The sequence below is a fragment of the Thalassophryne amazonica genome, chromosome 2, assembly GCF_902500255.1.
Source record: "Thalassophryne amazonica chromosome 2, fThaAma1.1, whole genome shotgun sequence".
Classification (NCBI taxonomy): Eukaryota; Metazoa; Chordata; class Actinopteri; order Batrachoidiformes; family Batrachoididae; genus Thalassophryne; species Thalassophryne amazonica.
Window position 1 is genome coordinate 112830761 of NC_047104.1, and position 17535 is coordinate 112848295.

Sequence of the window (17535 nt, forward strand, 5' to 3'; positions counted from 1 at the left end):
GATTACGTCAAGGATCTGCTCTGAGCCCTTTCGTGTTTGCAGTAGTGATGGACAAATTGACAGATGAGATCAGGCAGAAGTCCCTGTGGATTATGTTTGCCGATGACACCGTGTTCTGTCGTGAGAAGAGAGAGGTTGGGGCAAACCAGCAAGGTGGAGGTATGCACTAGAGGGAAGGGGAATGAAAGCCAGTAGGAGCAAGACAGAGCACATGTTCATGAATGAAAGGGAGTGCAGTGGAATGGTGCTGTGTCAAAGAGCTGGTGAAGGTGGATGAGTTTTAAAACTTGGTGTCAACTGCAGAGTGTGACAGAGTGATGAAGAGGAGTGGCAGCCATAATTTATGGTGGGGAAAATAAGACAGCAGCAGGACCATCTATATAACTTAATACCCAGTAGCAGTAACAAAAACCAGGTGGTGGTTGCACAGCCCAAAATGCTTGAGATTTTGATTGGTTGTGAAGAAGATGAACATCATTCGAAATGAGCATAACAAAGGGAAAGTAACTAGGTTAAGATGGTTTGGACATGTAGATGAGTGAACTATATCTGATGGAGCCACCGTGCAGAAGAAAATTGAGGTTTATGGATGTGTGGAGGAAGGACACGCAGGTGGTTGGTGTGACAGAAAATGCAGAGGACAGTGTAAAGGAAGACCTTTTGTGGCAACTACTAGTAAAGGGATCAGCCACAAAAAGACATGCAGTCCTCAGTGATGTCGACAGTTTATTGTGCACTGAACTTTGAACACATTTCAATAGTTATGGATTTTTTTTTTTTTTGATCACTTGATCACTCAATCGCATCTGGATCTTGCCCAGCATAAACTCAGTCTAATCTGGGACTAGAGGATCGTAGGTTCAATTCTCTACTTTGACAGGAAGCTCAGTGTGTGCGAATGTGAGACACCATTATGAAGTGCTTTGGTTATCTGCAGCAGATGTAAAAAAAAAAGCTATATGAATACAATCCATTTACCTGTTGTTCTCCAGCAGAGCTGGAACTGCTGAGGAATGGGTGCCTTGCTCAATGGCTATTCAGCATTATTGATGACCGTGTGAAAGTGCTTTTATTTCACCAGCCTGCAGACTGACATAATAAAGGGCCATTTCTTATTATTTTGTATAATGAGACTGAATTCAAAATGTGTACCATTTCATGCCACAAGGGGGCACTGTCAAGAGATGCCATGTGACACCTGATAAAGAAATCAACACAAGGTGTCTGCAGTTTCACTTTTGCCTGACAGCACCATCCATTTACGTTTGAACTTGACCTTACTAGTTTGAGTGAGAATGCTGGTTTGCAGCATTTGGTTGCTCTTCATTTAAAAAAAAAAATTCAAAAAAAAAAATCATGATTTTGTTTGTAGGTTTTGTGTTTTGTTTAAACTCAGCAAGACAATATGAATACAAAAAAAACCCAACCCATGGGTGCTGTAATATTTCAAAATTTTATTAACGAACATAATCTCTGAGGAACAACAGCAGTTCTTGCGCTCTCTGTACATGCAACTGTAGAAAATAACAATTTAGAATTTTTATTTTCAGTTTTAGTCTTTTTGCCCATCCTTCCACATTTTCAGTTTTTCGTATTTTTATAACTTTTTTCCCAGGAAATCAACAACAGCTGGAGGTGAAAGTACTGGATTTCTGTTACAGCACTGATGATAGCATCAACAACCCCCCATATATCCCCCCCCCCCCCCGTAGCTGCTCCAACAATATTTACATAATTTAAACTACATTGTACAAATAAAAAAATGTTACATTGTTACATCATAATCACCTGCAGCGAGCATACACAGCTCATCGCTGTTAGAACCCCACATTCTATGCAAGTTTTCAGACTAGTACAAAGAGTAGGGTGCAAAACGTCCTGGAAGGTTTTATTTACACAGCTATGTACAGTATGTCTCTTTCACGCATTACAAGGAGGAAAATTTACACAGCAGAGACCAACTTCAACTCAAAACATACCACAGGTGTCAGAAAAAAAAAAATAAATACGTTATTTTTCACAATTTAAAGAATAGTTTTCCATGCTCTTTTATCAATCATTTTCCATAAAAAAAGGAACAAACAGCTACAGTCTGAGTTTAATCATGATTAAAAACAAAACAAGGCTTGAAATCGTGATACTATATACTGAAAAAGCAATTATGTATGCTAACGTCCAGTAAGAAAACATCTGACAATACTAAAATAAAGATGAATGTGAGAAGAGTAGAGGTAATATGTTGCTGACTGATGAGGTGTCAGGCTACCATCTGGATCTCCATGGTTTAAGTGGTCTACTGTGCACGTGAGGACTTTGTTGTTAATTTATCTAGAAATTTTGCCTTGCCTGCTGAATATTCACACTGTAGGATCAATGTGGGTGGACGTACTGAAACAATTGCTGTATGCAATGGTGGCCCACAGAGAAGGATAAATCAACTGTCACACTGGTCGAGGCACGAACGTCAACCATCACCATTTCAAGCCTTTGTAATTCAAACAGATGATTACAGGAACAAAAACAAAGGCAGGGCTTAAACCGTTAGTAAGATGACATAACGGAAACACTGTCTTGTAAACAATAGTGAGGGTGTGGTCGGTTAGGGCATAGTAACAGTACACATTGTACACGATATGCAACGTGATTGACATGCCACTGCTGTTTATGTTATATTGGGAGGGAAAAACAAAACCCGCTAAGAAGAACACAAAATTCAAAATTACACAAGGACCTAAAAACAAACAAACAAACAAACAAAACAAGTATCCCATGAACATGACACTCTACAACGCTTCCCAAAAATTGCATAAGGAACTACCACAACATATAAACACTACAAGGGCAGTAATAACAAATTTTAGGGTATTTGTAGCCAAATATGAATATGTATATTTCAACCAGGATCTCTCTAAAAATATGTAGGGATGTAGCCATCTTGTCTGCACAGTGTAATAGCAACAAGTGTGGCCCTTGACATGCCACAGACAGCTCTGCTGACTGACAGTGGGTTCACAACTTTAGAGTATCAGGTTCCACTGCGATCAGGATACAGGAACAGTTCTCGCACACAGAGGGAGCCTGTGTGGCAGACAAGGAAAGCTTAAAAACAAAAACAAAAAAAAGAACTAAACAGAAACTGACAACCAACACACATCTTCACAAACATACATTTCAACAGGATATTTAAATAGACAGTCTGTCTCAGGTGTGTTTTACTCTGTTGTATGTATTAACGTCAAACTTTTTGGTTCACAATGAGACTCAAGTCTCCCGTCTGTTGGGCCTGGAGCAAGAACATGGCTAATGGCAAACTATGTCTGCCACACAACTCAGCAATATGAGGAAGTAACTTTGACCATAGAATAATTAAAATCCCTGACAACACTAGCCAAACCTCTGTAGGTCAATTATCGGTACAACTCAGATAACTAGTTCAGATGTTATGAGTTTGTGGTTACTACCAAATTAATCTGTCTTGGAGTTTTAAATGGATCCTAAAATTTAATGAGATGTAATAAAATTTAAACATTAAAAACACTGATTTAAATGTGAAGTTATGGGCAGCTTACAAAAGCCAAAGTGTCATGACGGGTTTTAAGACACCCAAGACTGTCCTTTGGCGCCATCCTATGAGTAAAGCCAGAACAGCACCTACAGAAGGTGCTCAGCAGCAAAACACAAGGGAGGCTGAAAATTTTAAAAACAGTATTCAACTGAAACCTTTCAGTGGGTGTCATAACTCCTTAGAGTCAGTCCATTCTGTGTGGAAAGAAAACTGGGAACATGAACCTGGATGAAACTCTAAATGGCTGATGTCACACTGGTTTAAAGAGAGATAATTTAGGAGGTAAAGCGGTAGACTTAAGACCAGAGACCTTGGTTAAAATCCCTCCGGCAAGGTCCTTCATCTCTAAATTGCTCGAGTGCCTTGGATGGCAGCTCACTGACATCACTGCGTGTTTGAATGCAAGGCATCAATGTAAAACGTTTAGAGCATCTGCTTCTGATGGGAAAGGCGCTACAGAAATGCAGTTTAATTTGTAATAATCAACAAGGATTACATACATATTCTTGTAAATAAAAGACAAGGAAAATGAATTTTGAACTAAACAATTAAGTTATAATTTTGCTTGTAAATGACATCTGTCTTTCATTCCATCCATCACTTTGCCCAACAATGAGTACATTTTTTTTTCCACTGAAAAAGGCATTTTCTTGGCTTGAAAATTTTCAGATATAACTGTGTAGTAAAGCAATGAATAATAATCCTTTATCTAGTCTTTAAATAAATCCTTAACATTTATTCTGCTACATCTGAGGGACTATAGTACGGTGGTCAGCCTGTGGTAGGCCCATTTCATCCAGAAGTTTTATCTGTCAGCTATTTGTGTGCTAATGGTGACCCACAGCTAAGTTAAATAATCTTGGACTGATTCTACAGGAAGGATCATACAACTGTGCACTGGAATCTTTCAAATACTGACAGAATCTTGTACACATTTTGGCCCATGGATATGAAAAGGGGGAAAGTGCTGCCCAAAAGTGAACTGTACATAAAAAGATTTTTTTTAATTTATTTTGTTTTGTTTTTCTTTACACGGAACTGAGTGATATTACAGTACATAGGTTATTTACAACTGTGCAGTAATGTGTGGCAAAATAAATTATCTAGAAGGCAGCAAGAATACATTGGTTAACGAATATAAAAACTGTACATAATTTACGGAATACAATTTTTTTTTAATCAGTTTTCTTGTTTTTTTCCTTTAAACTAATATTGGCTCTGTAGTGTTTCAAGTCACTTCCTCAGAAACAATGAAATGCCCAAATAAAGAAATAGACAAAAGAATAATTCTCTCCTCCTGCCAAACAATTACATTTTAATCGTCTCTTTGAATGTCAACATTCGTTTTATGTTATTTCTTCTGGTTGTCCTGTGGTGTTTTGCAGTCCACGGCGATCTGACGTGCTTACGTAAGAAAGTAGGGTGGCTGAGGAACACTGTCCCCAGAGATCCACGCCTCTTCTCTTCTGTTTAGCCAAGCTGAGGCGCTGCAGGATCAGTCTTCCCCTCAGACGGTTGGCTTCGGACGTACACACACATCGCTACTCTTCTGCTGTATTCCAACCTGCTGTAGGCTTGGCTTGGCCTGGTGCGGCGAGAACAGAAGGGCATCCACTGAGCATGTGGTCTTATAGCTCCAAACCATCAGTGTCTCCCTCTAGCTACCCAGCCCTGCCATTGATACACACTGAAGATGCACATAATGCGCCACATCACCTTTCACATCCTCTGGGCCAGCAATGGGCTATGGGTCAACAGAAGAGGCCTTTCCTTAAGTCCTCCCTCATAAAGGGCACCACGCTGGTGACAGAGCTCTTCTCTGACATGGCTGGCCTGTTGTTGGACTTTTGAAGCAAGGACCAAAAGCAAACAGAAAATATATCTCTGTCCCCCTGTCTGACCGTAACTGAGAATCAAGGAGTTGTGTCCCAGTGTCAGGGCATCAAAGCAATCATTTTTGCTTCTCAAACTCTGATCAAATAAAAGTGTAAAAACTTTGAAGATGAAAAGTGCAAGTTTTGTATTTTCTTCTCCTCAGTAAAAACAAGTTTCCTTCTATAAGGAAGGAAGTTTTGAGGAAATTTTTCAATCTTTACTCTTTCAGTATAATTTTATCCTGCTTAAAGGTTTCTTTCAAACTTGCTAGCCCTTTCCATTTGTTCTCAGCAGTGAAGTCTCTTTATGAAGAACCAATTTAGATGAAGTATGCTCTTTGTCTGTGAGCACACGTGTCATGCAGGCAGCAGGACAAAGTCGTCGTTGACATCGACCATTGGCACGTAGAAGGACGGCACCTCGTTGACACAGAGGGACTTGTGCCCTGCTGGGTCCAGTTCCTGGACCTTCAGCTGCCACTCCATCCTCTGCACTGCATTCAGGGCTGCAGCTTCATGTTGCTGCCGCATCAACAAACATGTCTGAGGACAGAAGGCAAAAATAAGTCCACTTGCATTTCAAAACAACCTGAACAATGCTGGGACCGCATGGTAATGGACCATGCTGTCTATCTCTCAGTGTCTGAAGATACCACATACATCTGTACATTATTATATGCAATGAAAAGCACTGAATTAAAGTAAATTAAATTAGTGGCAATCACACTTAAAGTTAATCAAAATATTTTACCTATTTCTACTTCAGGTAATACCCTAGAGTTGGTCTTGCAACATGAGGAACAGCTAAATTGTCAGTGATATATGAGGCAATTTTTTAGACATAGAGAGGATGGATCAAAATACAAGGTTGGTAGATGATATTTCAGCTTAGATAACATCTTGAGGGCAGGGACATACACAGTGCAGTGTTGATTTTTGTAAACGTGTTTGCATAACCTTATTTGGATCTTTGGTTGTGACCACATATATCAGTATTGCAGGTTATTATACTGATTTTGTTTTACAATTACATCCTTAACAACTAGTCTATCTTTACAGAAAGTGTTAATGTCTGGTACTTAAAATGTAGTACACAGACTACAGTACTGACATTAATTGAAGGCACAACCCTAAAGTACTGTGCTGCTGTTTTCACTGATCGATCTATCTATCTATACAAATGTGCGTGATACGAGTGCATCGATTCATTCAGTGTGCATTTGATGAGTTGAATCGTGTTACATTGCTCGCTGCCTGTTTTTTCCAATGCACATTGAATGCACCACGGATGGAAGCCAGAAAGCTTAACGATTCCCTTATCGGCCCTTCCGTTTGGGACACTATAGCGGTTGTTGTTCTTTATGAAACATTGATCTTGACTTGCAGTGCAGCTGGCTGAAGAGCTCAGCTCAGAATCTATGGGATTCCATTTGTGTCATTAATATCTGAAGGGAAATGCTTTTGACAAAAACTACAGATTTTGTTTATTTATATTTATGACCAGAGATCAAGGATCCATCATGTACATCAAGGATCCAGTGACCAATTTCATATTTATTTACTTCAAGACTCAATTAAATGCTGTTGACATAGAAAACCTGTAAAACCTACTTTGACTACACAGAAAATTCACAAGAGGTATTGATAAATAAATCGACAAGAAATCTGATCGATAAGCAGAATCAATAATGGCATGGATATCGATAAAATCTTATCAATACCCATCATGAATCATATCGCACCAAATCGCATCGTATTGCACTGTGAGGAATTAAATCAGCATCAAATACATATCAAATCGCATCGAATCGGGAACAGGGGTGAATCATATCGCATCTTATCGTCAGTATCGTCATGCATCACTATATGTATTGTATCGCAGGTAGTGTATCGAAACGCGTATCAAATCGTTGTCAGTGATGAGATTCACATACCTAATATATAGGCATATATACTAGCTGAGTTACCCATTCTACGCGCACAGGTTATAGAGAAGAATTTTAGCCATGTCATTGTATATTTCATGTCACTTTAGCTGTGTGTATGTCATTAATTTTCAATGAACAATTAGTGACAGTCATGAGACTCAAGTGAATGATGATAAAAAGGTGATAGCATGTCATATCACGGCAATGCTGTGGGATATATAATGTTCTTAGTGTCTCTGCAGATGTTTCCCCAGCTCTATTACATTTCACCCATTTAGCACTTGGGGTTTTAAGACATAACGCCCCTTGCTTCTTGGGAGGCATATCAACAGTCTGCATGCCGTACACAGCAGGTACATTTTAATTGAAAAATCTCACGCCTTAAGTCGCATGCGGCACGCTCTGGCCCATTTGGATGGTAATTAAAGAGCACCCTAGCCAGCTGCTACTACGTAGTAAGTAAAGTGTGATGCTTGCTACCTGACCCGAGTACCACGTGAACTGTGAAAATAAGGGCTCCAGTGAGCAGGTCGTGATCTAATATACAACCCCTGGCAAAAATTATGGAATCACCGGCCTCGGAGGATGTTGTTGTTTAATTTTGTAGAAAAAAAGCAGATCACAGACATGACACAAAACTAAAGTCATTTCAAATGGCAGCTTTCTGGCTTTAAGAAACACTGTAAGAAATCAGGAAAAAAAAATTGTGGCAGTCAGTAATGGTTACTTTTTTAGACCAAGCAGAGGGAATAAAATATGGAATCACTCAATTCTGAGGAAAAAATTATGGAATCATGAAAAACAAAAGAACGCTCCAACACATCACTAGTATTTTGTTGCACCACCTCTGGCTTTTATAACAGCTTGCAGTCTCTGAGGCATGGACTTAATGAGTGACAAACAGTACTCTTCATCAATCTGGCTCCAACTTTCACTGACTGCTGTTGCCAGATCAGCTTTGCAGGTTGGAGCCTTGTCATGGACCATTTTCTTCAACTTCCACCAAAGATTTTCAATTGGATTAAGATTCGGACTATTTGCAGGCCATGACATTGACCCTATGTGTCTTTTTGCAAGAAATGTTTTCACAGTTTTTGCTCTATTGCAAGATGCATTATCATCTTTAAAAATGATTTCATCATCCCCAAACATCCTTTCAATTGATGGGATAAGAAAAGTGTCCAAAATATCAACGTAAACTTGTGCATTTATTGATGATGTAATGACAGTCATCTCCCCAGTGCCTTTACCTGACATGCAGCCCCATATCATCAATGACTGTGGAAATTTACATGTTCTCTTCAGGCAGTCATCTTTATAAAGCTCACTGGAACGGCACCAAACAAAAGTTCCAGCATCATCACCTTGCCCAATGCAGATTCGAGATTCATCACTGAATATGACTTTCATCCAGTCATCCACAGTCCACAATTGCTTTTCCTTAGCCCATTGTAACCTTGTTTTTTCTGTTTAGGTGTTAATGATGGCTTTCATTTAGCTTTTCTGTATGTAAATCCCATTTCCTTTAGGCGGTTTCTTACAGTTCGGTCACAGACGTTGACTCCAGTTTCCTCCCATTCGTTCCTCATTTGTTTGTTGTGCATTTTCGATTTTTGAGACATATTGCTTTAAGTTTTCTGTCTTGACGCTTTGATGTCTTCCTTGATCTACCAGTATGTTTGCCTTTAACAATCTTCCCATGTTGTTTGTATTTGGTCCAGAGTTTAGACACAGCTGACTGTGAACAACCAACATCTTTTGCAACATTGTGTGTTGATTGACCCTCTTTTAAAAGTTTGATAATCCTCTCCTTTGTTTCAATTGACATCTCTCGTGTTGGAGCCATGATTCATGTCAGTCCACTTGGTGCAACAGCTCTCCAAGGTGTGATCACTCCTTTTTAGATGCAGACTAACGGGCAGATCTGATTTGATGCAGGTGTTAGTTTTGGGGATGAAAATTTACAGGGTTGTATAAGGCTGACCGTGTGTGTGTGTGTGTGTGTGTGTTCACGCATGTATGCTTTCAACCTAAGGGCCCCAGCGACCTCCCCCTCGGTGCCCCCAGTCACCACAGCAAGTTTGGTGTCAATTGCTTAATTACTGCTGCTGTGCATAGCTGAGCAAGTCGTGATCTAATGTACAACCCCTGGCAATAATTATGGAATCACCGGCCTCGGAGGATGTTCATTCAGTTGTTTAATTTTGTAGAAAAAAAGCAGATCACAGACATGACACAAAACTAGTAATTTCAAATGGCAACTTTCTGGCTTTAGGAAACACTATAAGAAATCAGGAAAAATAATTGTGGCAGTCAGCAACAGTTACTTTTTTAGACCAAGCAGAGGGAAAAAAAAAAAAAAATGGATTCACTCAATTCTGAGGAATAAATTATGGAATCACCCTGTAAATTTTCATCCCCAAAACTAACCTGCATCAAATCAGATCTGCTTGTTAGTCTGCATCTAAAAAGGAGTGATCACACCTTGGAGAGCTGTTGCACCAAGTGGACTGACATGAATCATGGCTCCAACACGAGAGATGTCAATTGAAACAAAGGAGAGGATTATCAAACTCTTAAAAGAGGGTAAATCATCACGCAATGTTGCAAAAGATGTTGGTTGTTCACAGTCAGCTGTGTCTAAACTCTGGACCAAATACAAACAACATGGGAAGGTTGTTAAAGGCAAACATAGTGGTAGACCAAGGAAGACATCAAAGCGTCAAGACAGAAAACTTAAAGCAATATGTCTCAAAAATCGAAAATGCACAACAAAACAAATGAGGAACGAATGGGAGGAAACTGGAGTCAACGTCTGTGACCGAACTGTAAGAAACCGCCTAAAGGAAATGGGATTTACATACAGAAAAGCTAAATGAAAGCCATCATTAACACCTAAACAGAAAAAAACAAGGTTACAATGGGCTATGGAAAAGCAATCATGGACTGTGGATGACTGGATGAAAGTCATATTCAGTGATGAATCTCGAATCTGCATTGGGCAAGGTGATGATGCTGGAACTTTTGTTTGGTGCTGTTCCAATGAGATTTATAAAGATGACTGCCTGAAGAGAACATGTAAATTTCCACAGTCATTGATGATATGGGGCTGCATGTCAGGTAAAGGCACTGGGGAGATGGCTGTCATTACATCATCAATAAATGCACAAGTTTACGTTGATATTTTGGACACTTTTCTTATCCCTTCAATTGAAAGGATGTTTTGGGATGATGAAATCATTTTTCAAGATGATAATGCATCTTGCCATAGAGCAAAAACTGTGAAAACATTCCTTGCAAAAAGACACATAGGGTCAATGTCATGGCCTGCAAATAGTCCGGATCTTAATTCAATTGAAAATCTTTGGTGGAAGTTGAAGAAAATGGTCCATGACAAGGCTCCAACCTGCAAAGCTGATCTGGCAACAGCAATCAGAGAAAGTTGGAGCCAGATTGATGAAGAGTACTGTTTGTCACTCATTAAGTCCATGCCTCAGAGACTGCAAGCTGTTATAAAAGCCAGAGGTGGTGCAATAAAATACTAGTGATGTGTTGGAGTGTTCTTTTGTTTTTCATGATTCCATAATTTTTTTCCTCAGAATTGAGTGATTCCATATTTTTTTCCCTCTGCTTGGTCTAAAAAAGTAACCGTTACTGACTGCCACAATTTTTTTTTCCTGCTTAAGTGTTTCTTAAAGCCAGAAAGTTGCCATTTGAAATGACTTTAGTTTTGTGTCATGTCTGTGATCTGCTTTTTTTCTACAAAATTAAACAACTGAATGAACATCCTCCGAGGCCGGTGATTCCATAATTTTTGCCAGGGGTTGTATAATGCTGACCATGTGTGCGTGTTCATGCATGTACGGTTTCAACCTAAGCACCCCGTCACCTCCCCCTGGGTGCCCCCAGTCACCATACCAAGTTTGGTGTTGACTGCTGAATTACTGTGGCTGTACATAGCGAACACAAACCATGCCACATACAAACATAGATTGTCTTTTATAATTATAGATGTGTGTGTAAAATCTTTGTGACAACCTATCAAATGCTGCTTTCTATTTTTAAGCAGATGATTCAGTTTATCAATTGTTCTTCCTTTTCCATTGTTCAAACTTTAGAATTCTTGCAGTCAGCCTTCGATGCTGTACAGTTTAAGCTTAAACTGATGTTAAATGTCACATCTTATAAGTATTTAGGAATTATACTCAATTGTCTCAAAGCTTAAACTTAAATTAAATCTCTTCTTTAGAAATAAATTCTATTTTTCCCTGAAGGTAAGGAAACACTGGATTTCTTCAACATTTCTTCCTTTGTTGGACTATGGTGGCCTGTTTCTTTTGAATACACCTGATCAGCGTGTAAAAAGCTGGCTACTGTGTATCATTGTACGCTGCGCTTTATTACTGGTTTTGGAAATCGTGCACATCACTGTGCTTTGTATTCTACTACTACAACCCCTGGCAAAAATTATGGAATCACCGGCCTTGGAGGATGTTCATTCACTTGTTTAATTTTGTAGAAAAAAATCAGATCACAGACATGACACAAAACTAAAGTCATTTCAAATGGCAACTTTCTGGCTTTAAGAAACACTATAAGAAATCAGGAAAAAAAAAAAAATTGTGGCAGTCAGTAACGGTTACCTTTTTAGACCAAGCAAAGGGGGAAAAAATATGGAATCACTCAATTCTGAGGAAAAAATTATGGAATCATGAAAAACAAAAGAACGCTCCAACACATCACTAGTATTTTGTTGCACCACCTCTGGCTTTTATAACATCTTGCAGTCTCTGAGGCATGGACTTAATGAGTGACAAACAGTACTCTTCATCAATCTGGCTCCAACTTTCTCTGATTGCTGTTGCCAGATCAGCTTTGCAGGTTGGAGCCTTGTCATGGACCATTTTCTTCAACTTCCACCAAAGATTTTCAATTGGATTAAGATCCGGACTATTTGCAGGCCATGACTTTGACCCTATGTGTCTTTTTGCAAGGAATGTTTTCAGTTTTCGTTCTATGGCAAGATGCATTATCATCTTGATAAATGATTTCATCATCCCCAAACATCCTTTCAATTGATGGGCTAAGAAAAGTGTCCAAATATCAACGTAAACTTGTGCATTTATTGATGATGTAATGACAGCCATCTCTCCAGTGCCTTTACCTGACATGCAGCCCCATATCATCAATGACTGTGGAAATTTACATGTTCTCTTCAGGCAGTCATCTTTATAAATCTCATCGGAATGGCACCAAACAAAAGTTTCAGCATCATCACCTTGCCCAATGCAGATTCGAGATTCATCACTGAATATGACTTTCATCCACAGTCCACGGTTGCTTTTCCTTAGCCCATTGTAACCTTGTTTTTTTCTGTTTAGGTGTTAATGATGGCGTTCATTTAGCTTTTCTGTATGTAAATCCCATTTCCTTTAGGCGGTTTCTTACAGTTCGGTCACAGACGTTGACTCCAGTTTCCTCCCATTCGTTCCTCATTTGTTTTGTTGTGCATTTTTGAGACATACTGCTTTAAGTTTTCTGTCTTGACGCTTTGATGTCTTCCTTGGTCTACCAGTATGTTTGCCTTTAACAACCTTCCCATGTTGTTTGTATTTGGTCCAGAGTTTAGACACAGCTGACTGTGAACAACCAACATCTTTTGCAATATTGCGTGATGATTTACCCTCTTTTAAGAGTTTGATAATCCTCTCCTTTGTTTCAATTGACATCTCTCGTGTTGGAGCCATGATTCATGTCAGTCCACTTGGTGCAACAGCTCTCCAAGGTGTGATCACTCCTTTTTAGATGCAGACTAACGAGCAGATCTGATTTGATGCAGGTGGGATGAAAATTTACAGGGTGATTCCCTGATTTTTTTCCTCAGACTTGAGTGAGTCCATATTTTTTTCCCTCTGCTTGGTCTAAAAAAGTAACTGTTACTGACTGCCACAATTTTTGTTCCGGATTTCTTATAGTGTTTCTTAAAGCCAGAAAGTTGCCATTTGAAATGACTTTAGTTTTGTGTCATGTCTGTGATCTGCTTTTTTTCTACAAAATTAAACAAGTGAATGAACATCCTCCGAGGCCGGTGATTCCATAATTTTTGCCAGGGGTTGTACATTGCCTGCTCTGTATGTTCACAGATTTATTCATTGGATGACTTTTGTCTATGAATTTTGTCTCCTTGGTTTGGTGCCTTCATATCTGTGTTCATACAGATGAGGACAAAATTATGCCCCCCACCCCAATTCCCCACCCATCATGAAATTTAACACAGTCTTTAAAATACTCTTAAGAGCTTTTTTAACAGAGCATGGAATTTTAACACAGCATTTCTAAATATCCTCATTTTATTTTGGATGCTTACATTGTTTTACTTTGTATGCACAAACACAATCATTTCACAAAAATCAAAATGATCTACGGGGAATCCCCAGCTCCAATTAGGCTGACATATTTCCTTGATTAAAAGCTTGACCTTGAATCGGGACCTGCCTCATAAAAAGTTAAGGATTAAAAAAAATAAAGGCTTGCCTTAAATAAGTACAGGACATTATGTGCATTAAAAAGGATTACATTTAGTCGAGTCACTCTTTTTCTAAGTTCGCTGTGGAGTGGTACCTTAAAATCCTAAAGCCTGATTTATGCTTCTGCAACTCTATGGCCATGCAATGACATCGATGTGCGTGTGACCCTTTTAAAGTTTCCCCCGTCATGTTGGTGTGCGTCATTATACGGTTTATCAATCAATCAATCAATTTTTTTTTATATAGCGCCAAATCACAACAAACAGTTGCCCCAAGGCGCTTTATATTGTAAGGCAAGGCCATACAATAATTATGTAAAACCCCAACGGTCAAAACGACCCCCTGTGAGCAAGCACTTGGCTACAGTGGGAAGGAAAAACTCCCTTTTAACAGGAAGAAACCTCCAGCAGAACCAGGCTCAGGGAGGGGCAGTCTTCTGCTGGGACTGGTTGGGGCTGAGGGAGAGAACCAGGAAAAAGACATGCTGTGGAGGGGAGCAGAGATCGATCACTAATGATTAAATGCAGAGTGGTACATACAGAGCAAAAAGAGAAAGAAACACTCAGTGCATCATGGGAACCCCCCAGCAGTCTACGTCTATAGCAGCATAACTAAGGGATGGTTCAGGGTCACCTGATCCAGCCCTCACTATAAGCTTTAGCAAAAAGGAAAGTTTTAAGCCTAATCTTAAAAGTAGAGAGGGTGTCTGTCTCCCTGATCTGAATTGGGAGCTGGTTCCACAGGAGAGGAGCCTGAAAGCTGAAGGCTCTGCCTCCCATTCTACTCTTACAAACCCTAGGAACTACAAGTAAGCCTGCAGTCTGAGAGCGAAGTGCTCTATTGGGGTGATATGGTACTACAAGGTCCCTAAGATAAGATGGGACCTGATTATTCAAAACCTTATAAGTAAGAAGAAGAATTTTATATTCTATTCTAGAATTAACAGGAAGCCAATGAAGAGAGGCCAATATGGGTGAGATATGCTCTCTCCTTCTAGTCCCCGTTAGTACTCTAGCTGCAGCATTTTGAATTAACTGAAGGCTTTTTAGGGAACTTTTAGGACAACCTGATAATAATGAATTACAATAGTCCAGCCTAGAGGAAATAAATGCATGAATTAGTTTTTCAGCATCACTCTGAGACAAGACCTTTCTAATTTTAGAGATATTGCGTAAATGCAAAAAAGCAGTCCTACATATTTGTTTAATATGCGCTTTGAATGACATATCCTGATCAAAAATGACTCCAAGATTTCTCACAGTATTACTAGAGGTCAGGGTAATGCCATCCAGAGTAAGGATCTGGTTAGACACCATGTTTCTAAGATTTGTGGGGCCAAGTACAATAACTTCAGTTTTATCTGAGTTTAAAAGCAGGAAATTAGAGGTCATCCATGTCTTTATGTCTGTAAGACAATCCTGCAGTTTAGCTAATTGGTGTGTGTCCTCTGGCTTCATGGATAGATAAAGCTGGGTATCATCTGCGTAACAATGAAAATTTAAGCAATACCGTCTAATAATACTGCCTAAGGGAAGCATGTATAAAGTGAATAAAATTGGTCCTAGCACAGAACCTTGTGGAACTCCATAATTAACTTTAGTCTGTGAAGAAGATTCCCCATTTACATGAACAAATTGTAATCTATTAGACAAATATGATTCAAACCACTGCAGCGCAGTGCCTTTAATACCTATGGCATGCTCTAATCTCTGTAATAAAATTTTATGGTCAACAGTATCAAAAGCAGCACTGAGGTCTAACAGAACAAGCACACAGATGAGTCCACTGTCCGAGGCCATAAGAAGATCATTTGCAACCTTCACTAATGCTGTTTCTGTAGTATGATGAATTCTAAAACCTGACAAACTCTTCAAATAGACCATTCCTCTGCAGATGATCAGTTAGCTGTTTTACAACTACCCTTTCAAGAATTTTTGAGAGAAAAGGAAGGTTGGAGATTGGCCTATAATTAGCTAAGATAGCTGGGTCAAATGATGGCTTTTTAAGTAATGGTTTAATTACTGCCACCTTAAAAGCCTGTGGTACACAGCCAACTAACAAAGATAGATTGATCATATTTAAGATCGAAGCATTAAATAATGATAGGGCTTCCTTGAGCAACCTGGTAGGAATGGGGTCTAATAAACATGTTGATGGTTTGGATGAAGTAACTAATGAAAATAACTCAGACAGGACAATCGGAGAGAAAGAGTCTAACCAAATACCGGCATCACTGAAAGCAGCCAAAGATAACGATACGTCTTTGGGATGGTTATGAGTAATTTTTTCTCTAATAGTTAAAATTTTGTTAGCAAAGAAAGTCATGAAGTCATTACTAGTTAAAGTTAATGGAATACTCAGCTCAATAGAGCTCTGACTCTTTGTCAGCCTGGCTACAGTGCTGTAAAGAAACCTGGGGTTGTTCTTATTTTCTTCAATTAGTGATGAGTAGAAAGATGTCCTAGCTTTACGGAGGGCTTTTTTATAGCGCAACAGACTCTTTTTCCAGGCTAAGTGAAGATCTTCTAAATTAGTGAGACGCCATTTCCTCTCCAACTTACGGGTTATCTGCTTTAAGCTACGAGTTTGTGAGTTATACCACGGAGTCAGGCACTTCTGATTTAAAGCTCTCTTTTTCAGAGGAGCTACAGCATCCAAAGTTGTCTTCAATGAGGATGTAAAACTATTGACGAGATACTCTATCTCACTTACAGAGTTTAGGTAGCTACTCTGCACTGTGTTGGTATATGGCATTAGAGAACAAAGAAGGAATCATATCCTTAAACCTAGTTACAGCGCTTTCTGAAAGACTTCTAGTGTAATGAAACTTATTCCCCACTGCTGGGTAGTCCATCAGAGTAAATGTAAATGTTATTAAGAAATGATCAGACAGAAGGGAGTTTTCAGGGAATACTGTTAAGTCTTCTATTTCCATACCATAAGTCAGAACAAGATCTAAGATATGATTAAAGTGGTGGGTGGACTCATTTACATTTTGAGCAAAGCCAATAGAGTCTAATAATAGATTAAATGCAGTGTTGAGGCTGTCATTCTCAGCATCTGTGTGGATGTTAAAATTGCCCACTATAATTATCTTATCTGAGCTAAGCACTAAGTCAGACAAAAGGTCTGAAAATTCACAGAGAAACTCACAGTAACGACCAGGTGGACGATAGATAATAACAAATAAAACTGGTTTTTGGGACTTCCAATTTGGATGGACAAGACTAAGAGTCAAGCTTTCAAATGAATTAAAGCTCTGTCTGGGTTTTTGATTAATTAATAAGCTGGAATGGAAGATTGCTGCTAATCCTCCGCCTCGGCCGTGCTACGAGCATTCTGACAGTTAGTGTTACTCGGGGGTGTTGACTCATTTAAACTAACATATTCATCCTGCTGTAACCAGGTTTCTGTAAGGCATAATAAATCAATATGTTGATCAATTATTATATCATTTACCAACAGGGACTTAGAAGAGAGAGACCTAATGTTTAATAGACCACATTTAACTTTTAGTCTGTGGTGGAGTTGAAGGTGCTATATTATTTTTTCTTTTTGAATTTTTATGCTTAAATAGATTTTTGCTGGTTATTGGTGGTCTGGGAGCAGACACCGTCTCTACGGGGATGGGGTAATGAGGG

At 39.1% G+C, this 17535-nt stretch overlaps 1 protein-coding gene across 4 annotated transcripts in view; it reads right to left on the reverse strand.

Moving 5' to 3' along the window:
• Positions 1-1434: 1434 nt before the first annotated feature.
• Positions 1435-17535, reverse strand: part of ankrd11 (ankyrin repeat domain 11) — a 373174-nt gene continuing 357073 nt past the window's right edge. For all 4 annotated transcript variants that reach the window (XM_034192122.1, XM_034192131.1, XM_034192106.1 and 1 more), the window contains one exon: positions 1435-5982. In XM_034192122.1, the coding sequence (XP_034048013.1) occupies positions 5797-5982 (186 nt within the window). In that variant the 3' untranslated portion in view covers positions 1435-5796. The remainder of the gene's footprint in view (positions 5983-17535) is intronic.